Source organism: Parasteatoda tepidariorum, chromosome 11 (genome assembly GCF_982258835.1).
Source record: "Parasteatoda tepidariorum strain Cologne lab strain chromosome 11, Ptep-v5.0, whole genome shotgun sequence".
Classification (NCBI taxonomy): Eukaryota; Metazoa; Arthropoda; class Arachnida; order Araneae; family Theridiidae; genus Parasteatoda; species Parasteatoda tepidariorum.
This window is the reverse complement of record NC_141765.1, coordinates 63,615,468-63,632,584: the sequence shown is the minus strand read 5'-3', so window position 1 is coordinate 63,632,584 and position 17,117 is coordinate 63,615,468. Positions and strand designations below refer to the sequence as shown.

The window sequence follows — 17,117 nt, the reverse complement described above, 5'->3', positions numbered from 1 at the left end:
GATAGCCCGCACACCGTACGCAATCAATTTGTAACAAGTTTCTGCGGATAGATAAAGGAATATGACCGATGATAGTTAAAAAATTAGAGCAATTTTACCTTAATTACGTTGCACCAGAACGAAGCGATGAAGCCTTCAAGACTTCAAGATCATTTGAATAAAATGCATCCGGATAAGAAGGACAAAAATGTAGCCTATTTTCAAGATCTGGAAAAGATGTATATGTATCGAAACTTTTTTTGATAGCTGCTAAGCAAGACGATTACGGACTTCGAGCTTCATACAATATCTCTCTGTTAATTGCTCATACAGGTAAACCACACACCATCAGAGAAACGTTAATTTTGCCGGCGATAAAAGAAGTTATAACTACTGTGCTCCATAAACCGGCGGCAGATATAATTCAAAAAAATCCTTTGAGCAATAGTTCTGTCCAAAGACGAATTGATGAAATGGCTGAAAACATAGAAAAGTCATTGTGCAAACAGCTGAAGACTAGTAAATTTTCAATTCAGTTGAATGAGTCCACTTTACCAACTAATGAAGCATTGTTGTTGTCTTACGTGAGATTTATTAAAGATGAAAAAATATGTCAAGAACTTTTATTTGCTAGAAATTTAGAGACAGACACGAAAGGAGAAACCGTATTTAAAACACTGGAAATGTTTTGTGATGAATAAGGAATTCTGTTGAAGAATATTATATCAGCTGAAAGAAGCAGACGATATGAAGCAGAAAGGCTTCATATCGTACTTAAAAAAGAAAATTCCTGATGTGCTTGCTGTACATTGCGTTATACATCGACAGCATTTAGTTGCTCGAAATTTAAGTGAACGACTATTTCAATCATTGCAACATGTCATCAGAGCAGTCAATAAAATCCGAAACAACTCCTTAAATGACAGATTATTTAATCAGCTTAGTGTTGATAATGATGAAGATTTCAACAGATTGATCTTTCACGCAGAAGTGCGTTGGCTGCCAAAAAGAAATTGTCTGACTCGTTTTTACAATCTGTATGACTCTGTCTTAAAGCTCTTGGAAAACAAAGACACAGAATTGCACGAAAACCTCATCACATCAAAGAATGATATCGCATACCTGACAGACATTTATACATTGCTTAATGATATGAATCTCCAACTTCAAGGCGATGACTTGAACTTAATAAAAACAAAAAATGTCGTCGCTGCTTTCGTAGCCAAGCTGCTTTTACACAAAAAGAATATCGGTAGACGTGAGTTCCATACTTTTCCCAATTTATCAGTATCCTGCAACAACGACGACTTGCTTGTCTACTGCCAACATTTGGAAAATCTTCACAGTGATTTCATTGAAGGATTCCAGGACATTTTGGATTCCAGGAAATACCAGACTGGGTGTTACATCTTTTTTCAAATTTCAACATAGTAATATGACCCCAGTTGGAAGAAGAACTTATAGAACTGACAACGAACGAGGAAATAAAAATTAAGTACAAAAATGGCTACCAACAATTTTGGCTACAAAAGTCAATTCCGCAGTTGTACCCTGGATTGTGGTCTGTCGTTGAACGATTTTTGACAGCATTTCCATCGTCATATTTGTGTGAACGTGGATTTAGCGCTGTGGCAACATTGCTTACTAAAAAGAGAAATCATTTGCAAGTTACCAAACGCGGCGACTTACGACTGTTTTTGAGTAAAATCGAACCTGATATCAACAAACTTATTAAATATCATCAAATTCATCCATCTCATTCGATTAGTATAAAAACGAAAACTGATTACATATTTATATTGTTTCTTTTAATTTGATTAAAATATATTATTAATATTATAAAGTTGGGTTTTATTTGCTCTCACTGGCAAAAATTTCTAGTTTAGAATGTAAGTTTAAGCATCTGAACCGACTAATACATATAACTAAATTAATTAAAGTAATGAAATTGTGGTTTTTAAGTTTTAGGAGTGTATAAAAAATGGGGGGCGCTGAAAAATAATTGATTTTCAAAGGGGGCGGTAAAAGAAATAAGTTTGATAATCAATGGTATAGAGCAACAATCGACACCTTCTCGTACTCGATTGTAAATAATTTACCGTTGTCATCTGATGGTTTCTTAACGTACGCCAAAATTGACGGAAATAATTCGTGAATGGAGTAGACGAATTGGAGTTCGGTTAAGCTTTTTAATTATTGGAGTTTAGATTCAACTTTACCTTTTAAAACATATATGAAAGCTGAATTTGGCATTTGAAATAAACTATTCATAAGCACAATTTTTTGGAGTTTTCCCGAATCGAATTTTGATAATTATTACACAACAGTTTTCACAGTGTATTTTATTATTTTGAAACAAATCAGTCCCCATTTTTTTCTTTTAAAATAAACCAGTGTCAATTTTATCCTTTTTAAAATATTTCTCGCCTTGTTTTATTCTATTTAAAATAAACCATACCCAATTTTATCATTTTTAAAATGAGCCAGACCTCATTTTTAAACACAAAAATTTCCATTTCATTACATATTTTACTAACATTTCTTTAATCCGACACAAGTAAAATAAAATAGAGCCTGATAAATCTTACCTAAAGGCTAATCTTTGAGAAAAATTTTAATATGCTTGGCAAAATTTTCACTTTACTATTCAAATCTGTTTCACTGGTTTATTTACTTATTTTTGTATTTAGAATCTATATAAATTTTTTATGACGTTTTAGTTAAATATTCAATCTAGATTCTTAAAATATCGATCGTTGTCGGGGGATTTTAAGAATAGTTCAAAAAATTCTGTGACTCACTTTGTTATTCTTGCGACTGGAAATATCGAACTATATATAAAAATTTAATATTCTGGAAATAAATTTCCTAACTTTCCAATAAATCAACGGGAAGTTTTTCTTCTATAAATGAACGGGAGAAAAATACTCCTAATGCCAGACACGATTGAATAAAGTTTCGCCAAGTTGATTTAGGAAAATATCTAATATACAATTTTATTTATTCAAGCAAAATACTTTTTTAAGATAACTTCTTTGACGCAATTGGTGCCAGAGTGTCACTTTTGAAATGATAAAATTTATATTTCAAGTCAATGAAGCAGACAAATATTCAGCTATCAAATAAATTTAGTTCTAAAACATAATTTAAAAATCACTTATATTTCTTTCACGGATATTTGTTACTTTCCGCTCACGCAATCATTATTTTTAACAATTAAAGCTTACTTCAAGAAAAAATAGCCTTTTTAGATACTTCGTTATAGATATTTACACAAGTTTCTTTCAATATAAGGAAGCTAAAGACGGATACATTTTTTTTCTTACTCGGTTATTTACAAAAGTTAGTTTCCGAAAAACATATCAACTAATCCTCGCGTTTGAGTATTAAAACTTCTTAACTTATTTCGAGAAAAAGATAGCCTTTTTTAAATATGCAGTTATAGATATTTACATAAATTTCTTTCAGTACAAGAAATATGAAGAACACGCACTAAACACGGACACATACTAACATATGTACGTATATGTAATTAGTAATAATGATTTTAACATAGAAAATAAAGCGTTCTCTTATGACGTAACTTTGTTTGAAGGTATTTGAAATGAAAATCCGGGCATAATTTAAAATTGAAAATCTGGTGCATAAACAAACTCTGCCATAAAAAACTCTAGCAATAAACAGTTGTGCACTAATTACATAAATTTACCGTATTTTACAGTTCAATTTGAAAAGCGGTACTTGTCCGTAAAATTATACTGTTGGACATTATATTACATTTTTGACAATTTATTGTAAAATTATTTCAAAATCTACAAAAGTTGCATATTCTTCAAAAGATTTTAATAGTAGTAATAAAACATTTTTAAGCTATTTTTTCGATCTTAAAAATGTTTTTGGTATGTATGTGTCCATTTCATCAAATACAACAATTAACTGTAACTGTAAGAGAAATTTAATACCATACTATAAAATTTCTTCTTTTTCAAAATTGAACTATTTCATTCCTGTTTGATTTTTAGAACGATTTTACACTGCCTTCAGGAATGTATTTAAAAATTTATTTTGAGTTTCATAATGCTATTTTCCTGAAATATCACCAGTGATATTATTTGCTTTAAATCAGCCTATATATTTTCGTCTATCTAATAATTTTTTCTTCTAAACTGTTAAAGTATTTTCAGAGTATACAAGGAATGACCTCCGAGACATTTTGTGAAAATAAGTTTTTCAATCCGTAATTTATATGTCATACAAAAATATGTCATTTTCTTGACCACTTATTTTCATTTCTCTATAACCTGTATAAATGATGCTAGCGTTAATTATTTTTGCTTAACTGTAGGATTGGTAAGTCATTTCTTAATAATAAATACTCCAGTAAGAACGGAGTACTTTTTTGAATTCTAAAAGAATTCTTTTTTGAATTCTAAAAGGCAAGCAGGCTTTCATGTTGTCATTTTCTTGTCTTCTCTAAATCATTAATGAAATAAACTGTATTAATCAGTCTGGGCTCTATTGAAAAGCTATGTTAATAACACAAGCTAAAAGAGTAGGGTCAAAAAGTAGAATAACACCGAAGTAAATAGCTCTAAAATTATAAAATGTCATTATCCTAGCTGTCATTTTCCTGGCACTTGAATAAAAGGAAATAATTCAAAACGCATAATGTTCGTTAACTACAATGCGTTTCATAGGATTTTAAAAAGGATTATTAAATGAATATTTTTAAAATAACAAACTATTCTTAAGATTTTAAATTTTTAAAAATTCAAAATTATTTTATTATTAAAAATCGCAATTATTTCAAAAAATTTTTTTTTCTCTCCCAATAAATAAGTGCCTTACATTTTAACTGATATCCTTCATTTAAAATTCATAGCTAATTGAATCAAAAATTTTAAATTTAATCTAAAAAAGTAAAATAAAATTGTAATTTTTTTCTTTCTTATAAAAATTATTTACAGTAACGTTTTATTAAACAAACGGGGTGTTCCATAACTACAGCTTTTAAATGTAAATTTTATATTTTTTATACTATGAAAACTCTTTTACAATTTAAAAGTTTTCTTAAAGTTCAACTTTTCATTTTAAAAAATATTTAAAAATTGGAATCTTTAATGTGCGCTTAGAAAGAAAATACTACTAAATAACTTGGCAGACATTCTTTTAATTAAAGAAAAATATCGATTAAATACATTTTATGATAAGTTGACTGAGCCGTTCAACATTTTTATTAAAATGTATTGGTTTATTTAACTATGGGTTTTCTATGGGTCGTACTTCGGATAATTACTCACATATAAATTTCACTGTGTAATATATGCAAATTTTTAATTTATTCAGAATGAAATAAATTCAATTTCTTGAAAATATGCCCAATTAGTAAACTATTTCATCCTGAAAGTAATTCACAAAACGTAATTGGAATGCTTGACTTTAAATTATTGTGTTTCATGCATTAATGCCTTTAACTGCATTAGAAGACTGACTACTACATTACCATATTTCCTATTCTACAGAGAAAGACCTTAAGATTAATTGTTAGGTAGAAGACGTTAACGGGTTAGTGGGTTCTAAATTTGAATATCAAACCTGTTATGACATTTCATACATATCTATGTCAAGAATTATATTTCCTCAAACTACATCGTTGAATTAATATCTCAGCTTTGATTCATCATACGTGATTATTTTGCAATTTATCTTATTCGTTTCGGAGTAAAAAGGGCTAAGCAATACCATTCTGACAATAAACTCTGAAATGGAATTTAAATGACATGTAATTTTGAAAATGTATTTTAAGAATTATTTTATAAAAGTTTTAATTGATTCATATGGGGAGATCAAAAGAAGGTCATTGTATATTTAAAAAAAGAAAATACAATTTTGAGAGGTAAAGCTACCTTTTTTTTTCTTCATTTTTGCTTAAAAAGGTCTTAATACCTTGAAAGTCTTAAAACGAAATGTTTCAAACTTTGAAATCGCGTATTCATTTCTCAAGTTTGCCGGAATCATAATTCAAACGAAACTTCATCAAACTACAAGTTAAAAATTACCTTTTTCACAGAAGTAACAAAGATTTTTACATCCTCTAACGTTAATCAACGGTTGCTCAGCGGATAGAGGGTTTACCTCCTCATGAGGTGAACCAGGTTCGAACCCCAGCGGTGACTGATTAATACGAGTTCTAATCCCGGCTCACACCAAACACAGTGCGGACGTAAAATATCATCCATTGGGCTATCCATGGGAGGTTTGCATGGTTTTCCTCACCATACAACGCAAATTGGTTACTTCCATCAAAAAATCCTTCACGAAGGCCAAATTCTCCCAATACTTTCCCCAGGTGTCCTCTTGTCTTCTGTGTTGTGTTTGAAATTACAGAGATATGGAGTTGAATATCGAACATTGGTCGGCTGCTTATCTCCGATTATAAAATGAAGTAAAGTTTTCTTACTTTGTTTGTAATGCAAACAATTTTCTACCAATTCTTTGGAGAAATTGTTGATTTATATACAAATGGAAAAAAATGAATAATATTCTTGCTATAATCGGTATATAAAAATATCCTACGTACTTCTGAGCTTACTTCATACATAATCAAGACGAAAAGTATTTTTCTTCTTACAAATGATCTGATCAATCTTACAAACCATCCTTATAATTCAGTCAATGATCTGATCTTTCAAAGCATCTGATATGAGATAATAGTCCATTTTTACACCCTTGAAAAAGAAATATTTCACCGGAGAAAAATGGTGTACAGTCGTTATTTTGTGCTTTAGAAAAACTATTAATTTTTGCAAAACTATCACTTACAATAATGGACTTCTTCAGAATTTGATTTTATTCCATTTTTTCTCTGCCAATATAAGAGTATTACATCTTAACTGATATCCTTAATTTAAAATCCATAGCTAAATGAATCCAAAATTTTAAATTTTATCTGAAAAAGTAAACTAAATTGTAAATTTTTGCATTCTTATAAAAATAATTTTCAATAACATTTTCCAAAACATACGGAGTGTTACATAACTACTTCTTTTAAATGTAAATTTTATATTTCGTATATTATGAAAAGTCTTTTGCAATTTTAAAGTGTATTTGGAGTTCAATTTTTAATCTTATAAAAATATCAAAAAACGGACTCTTTTGTTTGTGCGCTTAGAAAGAAAATGCTAATAAATGGAGCAACAGATACTCTTTGAACTAATGAAAAAATCGAGAAAATAAATTTTATGATAAAATGACTGAACCTTTAGCGACATTCTGATTAAAACGTATGGTTTTTTTTACACGTGATACGCAATTTTAAACTTTGCCTCGCTAGCTTACTATTATTTCAGAGCATGCCTATTTCACAGTTGGAATAAAATTTTCCATAAAACTGACACTTTGCAATGCCGTTGCTTTAAGCGTAATACTTTTGCAGTCTTGACTTTGATTACCATAGGACAATTACGTTGATATACGATGTATGGTATGCATTTAATATATAATATGCAAGTTATGGTTTGCAAAATTAAATTTGTATATTTAATGCATGTCTCTTGAAATTAGTTTATCCCATTATAAGTTTAAAAGCTATTAAAGGGAATACGTTTTTGTTTTGCCGATTCCACAAGTGACTTGCTATTGTCAACACATTAATGGCGAAGAATTCAGATACAGTGAAACTCTCTGCAATGTTTGGGCGAAACAGCTGATAATCTCTGAAGTAATCATTTAGTTCTTGCCATTTTTGATACTTTAAAGTAAAGTGTCATCCCACTATCACGTTACAAGGGATAGTGACATTTAAAGCTCATTTGATACAAACATTTTTTTATTCTATAGAATTTAACTATAATTATTTTAAACGAGCATATAAACATGAATATTGAAAAAGAAATTTATAATTTAAGTTTTAGTATTCTATCCAAAAATATAAAGAAAAATACAATAAAACTGATGATTTTAAATATTTATTTTACAAAATACATTTAAGATACAGTTTACAAAAATATGAAGGCGTATAAAACAGAATTGCTGCTTTTAAATATATTTTTTTACAAAATAAAACTTAAATACAGTGCAGTGTTTATTTAATAGGTTTTTCAAAAAGTACTTTACTTTGCAGATAACAAGTTATTAAAAAAATTCTTTTGCTAGTAATGACATTTATTTTTTGAGAGAAGCTTTCTTTAAATAATTTATTAAAAGGAATTCTCGTAAAATTGAAAGTGATGTTTTACTTTTAAGAAAAAGTGTGTTCATTTTGAAACTTCATATTTCCTTTTTATTTTGCCCTCTCAATTTATCATATAATTTTTTTGGAATTAATTATTTGCTGTTTTTTTTACATATATAAATGTTTTCAATATTTTTTCTTCACGATTTCTGTAGATGAAGAAGAGAATTAGTTTGGCTGGTAGATCAAGAGCCGAAATTGCATATTAGTTTAACATTAGAACATATTAGTTTTTCCCTATCTATACATGTATTTTTTTTTGAAGAACGAAAATCAAATTTTAAAGTTAGATATTATTTCTGAAAATTGTGAACAGTTCAACATAAGAACTCAAGTCTGTTGAAAGGTTTTCTAAAAATATATCCAAATATATAAAATATTTATAGTTATCCAAATTTGACGATTTCTTTGTTTTATGTATTTAAGTTAAAACCATTTTCAATAGATTGCCAAAAGATGAATATCTTTCAAATGAGGAGCTATTCTTACGATATTTTTAGCTAACTTTCGGAAACAATGATGTACTGTTTCTTTACAACAAACCATCATCTACACAGACAAAATATATCCGGTAAAATTACTATGATGTATGATAATGACATTTCTGGCAAAAACTAACATAATTCTAGGCAATAAAGTCAAAATATGCGGTACCTACGCTACTTATTTGATAATGTTTCAGTTCATAGGGTAATGATTTAGTAGAAATTCTGGTTTTTAAAATTATAATTCTTATTACTACACATTTAGCAGAAAATTTAAAACTTGAAAGTAAATTTAACAAAATAAATGGTTTTTATGCCATGCTCTAAGGTATCATTATATAACTACTAAATTTTACCACACTTGCCAAATTTTATCTCATATCATAAAATGACAAATTGAAAATTTTAACATAACCATTTCGAAATCACTTCAGAAAAATGGAAAAATCGAAGCTTTTTGATGTTCCCAGTGAGCCAGAAACGGGTAAATTTTAACATATTCTGGTAGTTGTGAGTATACTTTCTTCCCGGTGTACTATAAAAATATACATTGACAATTATAAACCCTTTTCATATTTTAATATTTAAATTATTGGTCGAGAAACTTTGAAAACAAGCCAATTTTCAAAATGGAAAACCAAAACCAATTTGCGTTTTTACTTGACAAATAGAAATTTTACCAAAACCGTTGTTTGGAAAACTCTCTATTTCATTAAAAGACAGTTTCTTCTTTTTTTTTTTGTCGAAATTTGTGAGTACGCCAAGCATTATGGTAGAGAGATTTAGCAATTTCCCTTTCCACGCCTCACTTTCACTGGCGTATGTTCTGAAGTAACTGAGTAAATTTTCAGGCATCTGTGTCACCAGTTTTCCCAATTAGCTTAAAACATACGTACGTGAACGTGTGGTATGGTACGCTAAAGTTCAAATTTTAAATTTTTAATATATCTACGAGGGATAAACACTGTACAAAAAACTACTATCCTCATTTGTTTCAGGATACGAATCTCGTCAAAATGGATAAGCTTAATACAACATAAGCGATGAACTCAATTTACTATGAAATACAATTTAAAATGAAAGAAGTGACTGAATTCACAAGCATCACCAGGATTCTAAAGCGGGAAACCTGCTTGAGAAATTAAACATTCTAACTTCTTTACCATGTATGTTCAAACCCTGTCTTATAGAGCGAACGGTTTCAGAATCAGATGAAAAAGGTAGAGATAAAAATGGTAAATGGAGAACAACCATAATTTACTGAGATAGCATAAGAGTCAGATAATCCAGTTTCGTTAAATATTTGCAAGTTCATAATATTAAAATACAGCTCAAGGTTGACATCGTTAACAAATAGAGTTTTATTTTTGTGAGTGAAGTTGCATCGATTCAGGGCATATTAATTTTGAACGCAAGTTCAGTTTTAAGTCTTCTTGCAATTTTATAGCAGCTTCCTCTTCTTTAATCTCAAATATACCAAACTACGTTTAGTGAACGGAACTTATCCTAAATTTGCGTCTAAATCCAGTTTCTCTATAATTTTAATGATTTTATTTAAAAAAAAACAATGTTAAAAAAATTACAACGGTTGGTTCATATTTGAGAAATTCATATGCGCACCTTATGAGAAGAGGATTTAAGTTATTGGGAAAAAAATATATTTATTTATTAATTTATTTATTTTCTTTTGCTGATAATAATTTGATTTATTTATTACACTACATTAAACATTTCTTTTTCATAAGAAATATCTTATGTTTTAGAATCAACTGTACAAGTTAGATTATTGACAATTGCGTGCACAATTTCATATGATAAATTATTATTTGCATTAATGCCCTAAAAACTAAAATTTCAACAATATTTTTGTAGGAAGTAACTTTGAGCAATAAGATGTAAAAAATTATTTAGTTTAAATGCCTTCATTTTTTAATATTTAAACTTTTGCTAAAACTCCATACAAATTATATACAACGCTTGATATATATATATATATATATATATATATATATATATATATATATATATATATATATATATATATATATATATATATATATATATATATATGTATATATATATATGTATATATATATATATATATATATATATATATATATATATATATATATATATATATATATATATATATATATATATATATATATATATATAAAATTTAATGGACCAAGTGTAATTATTAATAGTTCCCTTTTCCCTGAAACGTAACATATCATAGGGATATATAAACGTAACATACTAGCGTATGCGCCACTCTCCCCAGCATAAAAACTCAAACACACCGAATATATTTTGCTTTGGCTATATTAATACAATATTAGAAAGCACTCCTTTTGCGGATATAATCGTGTGAGCTGATGAAGAGATTATATCTTTTCTTAGTTTTGTTTTCCAAATTTTAATTAAATATTTTTTTTTCTTTTTTTTAAGATATTAAAAATCATGTTTTTTAAATACTTTTAAAAAATTATTGTTAATAATTTTCTTCTCTTGTAATTATTTTTTATTTTTTCCCATATTTTCTCAATTTTTTAGGTTATATATATATATATATAACCTAACTTTGTTGAAGGAGTAGTTTTTGCATTGCTGTGGAAAGGGATCGTCGAAGAATAAAAGTAAGTTTTCGCTTCGCCAGTGTTCGAGATCAATGACCGTAGAATCATTATGCAAAAAATTTACAATTTGCGAAAAGCATGCTTTTGATTTACTGTCCGTCTATACGATTTTTTCGCTATCATTAAGAAATGATGGAGGCCCTATTTGTGATTATTTTTGTTATCGATGGTTTTACAAAATGAGCTTCTTTGAGTTTCCTTTTCAATAAAAGAAAGTGCTTTGAAATAATAAAATATTCTTAGGAAAAGTGATTTTAAGTAAATTCCATTCGCGTGTGTGCGTTACTTAAGTATGATACCTCTTGTGATTCATCAAAAATATTTGAAAAAATTTATTCGGAAATATGCTCCACACTGAATTCGGAATTAAAAATGGATCGCAATTTTTAAATAGATTATGTGATTTGGGGGAATGAAAGTGTTATTAAATTTGATTTATTGTTTTAAATTTCTTACCGGTATGTATATTTATCTAAAAAATAGTATTGATTTTTTAATGGTACTGATATTGATAATTAATAATTTCATTTGTTTTGATATGCTGTTTTGCTCTAATATTTGTAATTTTCGAAATATTTCATGATTATAAAAGTAATTGATGATTAAATAACAATAATATTTATTGATTTTGATAAAAAGTTACTAAATTTATTTTCCTCCTCTTTGATATTTCTATTGATAATTGTTTTTCATATATTGAGCGTATTCGCATTGTTAAACAGATATGTTTATTTTTAAAATTTGAAAATAGTTTTTAAATTTATTACAATTATTGAATTTTTTTTTGAGAAATATTTCTTTTGATTTAATAAATTGCTTATTTTGATAAGCATGAAAATGTTTTGGGGAATTATTATCTATTTTATAGCTTTACATGTTACAGTTATTATAATTGATATGTTTGCAGTACATATGATTAATTGAATGGGTAAAATTTAAATTTTTGATTTAGTAGTATACTCAGAGTTAAGATAAGTAAGCAATTCAAATATTTCATGTTTTTCTTCCTAAATGCAATGTCCATTTATTGAAATTTATTTTTAATGTTTGAATGCCCTTACGAAGTAGCAGAAATTATAAATTGAATATGGAAGTATCAGATAATGTAATAACTAATACAAATAATTTGGAAGATGAGTAAAATAATAGTTTTTACAATTTTAAGTTTTAATCAAAATAAACCAGATGAAAACCAGATCTTTGAGCCCGACATTGGTGTTCAGTTTACAGCCTAACTCAGACATTTCCAAAATCAAACAAGTTATTCTAAATTAAATAAAGAGGGGAAACTTAAAACTTTTCAAAAATTCATAAAGGGTTCAGCTTTGAAATTATTAATTAATAACTGCCTTACTTGTAATTCTTTTCAGGAAATAGTCGCAATTTTTCAAGAACATTATTTTTCTCCTCCTCCTTTTGACTTTAATGATTAACAAAATTTAAAATTTTCTAGCCAAAGACCTAAACTCATATTTTACCGCAAAGGTCAAGTTTGGTCGAAATATAAATTTAGGTAATGAACGTATAATTGAAGGTCCGTCTGAAAGAAAAACGAGAAAGTGACCAATCATAAAACTGACAATTACTAGTATCCGGATAAATTCAAAATAAAAATAAAAACATTAAAAATAACAAAAACCCGATTTTGACTAAGAAAACTGTCTTTTTAGGTGTCGACACATGTACTACTTTAAGTATTATCTCAACAAAAATTTTTGAGAAATTAAATGTCCAAAAGGAAAGAGAAAACTTTTCAAATGTAAAATAAACAAAATGTAAATTACAGCCCAACCAAAATTGCATTTTAAATTTAAAAATTGGAAAAATAGGTCAGTTAAATTTTTTATTTCGAATACTGACTTACCTTATGTGATTTTGTGTTTAAAATCTAGTGTTAGATTGCAACTAGTGATTATTTGCGTTAAACAGGTTGTAACGCAAAATCAGAGAAAACTGATAAACTTTTTCTGATTATAAAAGCAACTTGTCCTGACACATTTCACCGGAAATTCAGACTACAGATAGCAATAATACACGAATCGATATTAAATCGATCATACGATAAAGAAAATGAAGTTAAAATTAAAAAAAAGATAAAAACAAAATAAAGAAACGAAAGAATGTTAAATCAATTATTAATAAACAAAATAAAGAAAATATCATGAAAATGTGGAAGAAAATAAAGTTTCGGATGTAAAAATAAAAATATCAAAATGCAAACAAAGGAAACTTAAAGAATAATAAAATAAAAAATGTACTATATAATAAAGATTTAAATATCATAACTGCGTATACGATGCAAGGACAATGAAAATTAAACCTCAAAGGGTAAGATTAACATCAAACTTACCAGTGTATTTACGAACTAACAAAACTTCTCCAAAACAGGAGGAAATAGATACACAAATTGAAGAATTATTAAAGCATAATCTATTTAAAGAAAGCTTTTCTCCCTTTATGGCTCCAGTAACTTTAGCTTTTAAAAAGGATGAAAATGAGAAAAGTAGATTATGTATAGACTTCAGAAAAATAAATCAAATTACTAAATTCAATGCTGAACCATTACCTCTTATAGAAACACTCGTTGATTAATTAGGCAATAGTGCTTATTCTAGTTGCCTGGATATGGTTTCGGTTTTTTGGAATATCCAAATTTTCCCTGATGACACTGACAAACTTGCTCTAGTCACCAACAATGTGTTATGCGAATGGTTAGGATTGCCATTTGGGTGAAAGAAAGACCAGAATATCTTCCAAAGAACAATACTCCGAATTCTCACTAAGTATAAAGTTTTATTTGCAGCTAATTATTTAATTATATTATTATTTTTTCTAATAGTTTTGAAGAACATTTAAATCACCAATACAAAATTTTTTTTAAAATATTTAAATTTAAAAGCTTAAAATTGAGCTTAAACTTCCATGTGCTCTTTCGTACAAACTAAAATTCAATTTTTAGGTTATGAAATAAGTAATGGTTAGTAACTCATGATAGCAATAACATTGAAGTAAATAAAAATTTGAAATCTCCAACTAATGGTAATCCTCTTCAACGCTTTTTAGGTTCAATAAATGTCTATAATGAATTTATAAATAATTATACAGAAATTAGAGCGGCTTTAAATAATCCCCTAAGAAAAGATATCACATGGTGTTATACTATAAAATGTCAAGAAGCATTCGAAATTATGAAAATTATTTTAATTTTCAAACCTGTTTTAAAAATATTTAATCCTTTAACTAATCATTTTATGTTATTTCTTTATCTAAATTTTCCTTCGTAATTTATTAAACATAAGAACTGCTTAAAGAACTGTAATTGAACAGAAGAACTGTTTTCATATTTTGTAATCTGGCAACGAAAATATTTAATATCATTCTTGAAAAATTTCCCGTTTATGTAAGTTCATTTGAATTCGTTACTCTCTTTATAGATTTCGTTTTATGTATAATTCTGTTTTTTCTTTATATTTTATTTTCTGTTTTTGCGTGATATTTTTCCTTAATGTGTTCTGTTTTATTTGCTGTAAATTTTTTGTAAAATTTTTTTGATGCTCCTCTCACTATTGTATTGATATATTTTGCTTCGGCTATATTGATACAATATTAGAAAGCACTCTTATTTGTGGATATAATCGTGTGAGCTGATGAAAAGATTATATCTATGATTTATATTTTTTTCCTCCCTTTTTCGGACTTTTTTTCCCGGATTTTTTTGTTATTTTTCCTTTTCCCTTTTTTCCATTGTTCTGCAATTTTTCCATGTTTTGTCTTCATTTTGATATATATATATATATATATATATATATATATATATATATATATATATATATATATATATATATATATATATATATATATATATATATATATATATATATATATATATATATATATATATATATATATATATGTAACATAAAAAGCTTCAATTTATCTTTTTATGTTAGTTTCTTCGTTATAAAACAACTCCTAATTTATTACTACTTAATTCTTCAAATCGAAGCACTTTATGATACTTTTAAGAAACCACATCCTGTTTCTAAATCTATTTTTAGCCAACTATACATAAATTTAAATAAAGATATTTTTCCTTTTAAGCTTTGTGAGAATCGCGTGATCTATTTAATTAACCAATAGTAATTTCTGAGATTTCCCTCTTTTCCCTAAATAGAGGCATTTTAGGATTTTTTTGCAAGATTTTCCCTACCAGAAAGACTGTTTGCTGATGGAGTAAACATCACTTCTTCGCTCCCACTCAACTAAGAATGATCAAATAAAAGTTATTCTGATTTAATTAAAATCCTGTGTCTGTTTTCCTGCTCGGTCCGACTGCATCATTTTACATATATATATATATATATATATATATATATATATATACATATATATAAATAAATGCTTAAATTTTCTTAATTGTCATATAAAATAGTAAAATAGAAATTCATGCTACTTTTTTGTTGAAATTCTAGTATCTCTAAATTTCTCATAAAGTTAATATGTGTAGCCGGTTTTTCTCTACTAGTGGGGTAAGATCGAATTATTTGACTTTTCTAGAAAAAAAAACATTAATAGAAAATAGCTCATCAATGACTTTTCAGTAATGATATATATTATACAAAACTAAACAATAACTATCTTGATTATACCTGATAGTTTCTAGGTAGAACAGTTTAACTCCAACATGCTTTCGAATCTCATCTTAGCTAACGGTATCATTCATTTTGGCCTACTTATTTAAAAGCACTAAGAATTAAATGAATACATTTGAAAAATAAGTTCACTTAAAAGGAAACTAATAAAGAAAGGGAGAAAACTTATGAAACTTTATTTTAAAAAACTTTTATTGAAATTATAAAAAGGAATACCAGGCACAATTTCATAATTTTTAACCGTTACAAAATGTGTGTAACAAATTTCAAAAAACAATGTAGTTGATAAACATGAATTTTGTAAAAAATTTTCTTAAATTTTTTTTTTACTCTGAGGAAGTTACTTTACATTTATAAAACTGGAATTACAGTCTATTTTCTTTCCTTTATTTATGTTTAGTCACATTGTTTTGTTTTATTTATGAATTTCGTGTTTGAAGAATCTTTCATCTGGGAAATTTACTTAGTATAAAAATATTTCGCTATTGCCACCAACGTTGTAGATAATTGAATGTTGCCGCAGTGAAAGTTTGGTTTTAAAAAACATCAAGTCAATGTTGTTTAGAAAAGTTCTAAGAAATGAAACTAAAAGCTGAACTTTAAAAACCAAGAAATATAATTTTCCAAGTAATGATTTCTTTTTCTTAAAGCAGTACCGAAGAAGAAGTAAGAGTACTAATTTTCAAAAGTAACGAAGTAAGAAAAATTAAAAACCAATGTATTGTGACCACTTGTAGGACAGTAATTTAATTATCCATTTAAATAAGTGGTCAACTAATAAAGGGAGATTTTAAATGTTTTAAGCAGTTAGCTTAAACACGTGATCAACACACAGTGTAGGTCAATTTTAGAAGTTTCACTCTTGCAGTTTTCAAAAGTAACGAAGTACAATAAAAGTACGTAATTTCAACTTTTAATTACGTTACTCGTAAGGAAAATAAAAATGTTAAATTATATGATGCCCATCTATTTCAAGTGTAAAATTCTTGAATACTTTAACAGTATAGCTGCAATGTGTAAAATAAAAAGCAAAATAAAAATTAAATTATAAAACGTTTTATAATTTTATAACTTTTTCTGTTTGTTAGAATAAGAGTTGGTTCGTAACGTAAGAAATTTCAATTGCATA

General features: G+C 27.2%; 2 protein-coding genes across 2 annotated transcripts in view; both read left to right on the top strand.

Annotated features, from left to right (window-relative positions):
• The window catches only part of LOC139427053 (uncharacterized), a 148,772-nt gene that overhangs the window by 61,764 nt on the left and 69,891 nt on the right, over positions 1-17,117 (top strand). The gene's annotated exons all lie outside the window — the stretch shown is intronic.
• On the top strand, positions 727-1,410 carry LOC139427106 (protein FAM200C-like). The gene has a single exon (XM_071187775.2). The coding sequence runs from the start codon at positions 727-729 to the stop codon at positions 1,408-1,410; it is 684 nt and encodes a 227-aa protein (XP_071043876.2).

Excerpts from the sequence above, each read along its gene's own strand:
- LOC139427106 (XM_071187775.2), top strand. The coding sequence starts at position 727 with ATGAAGCAGAAAGGCTTCATATCGTACTTAAAAAAGAAAATTCCTGAT.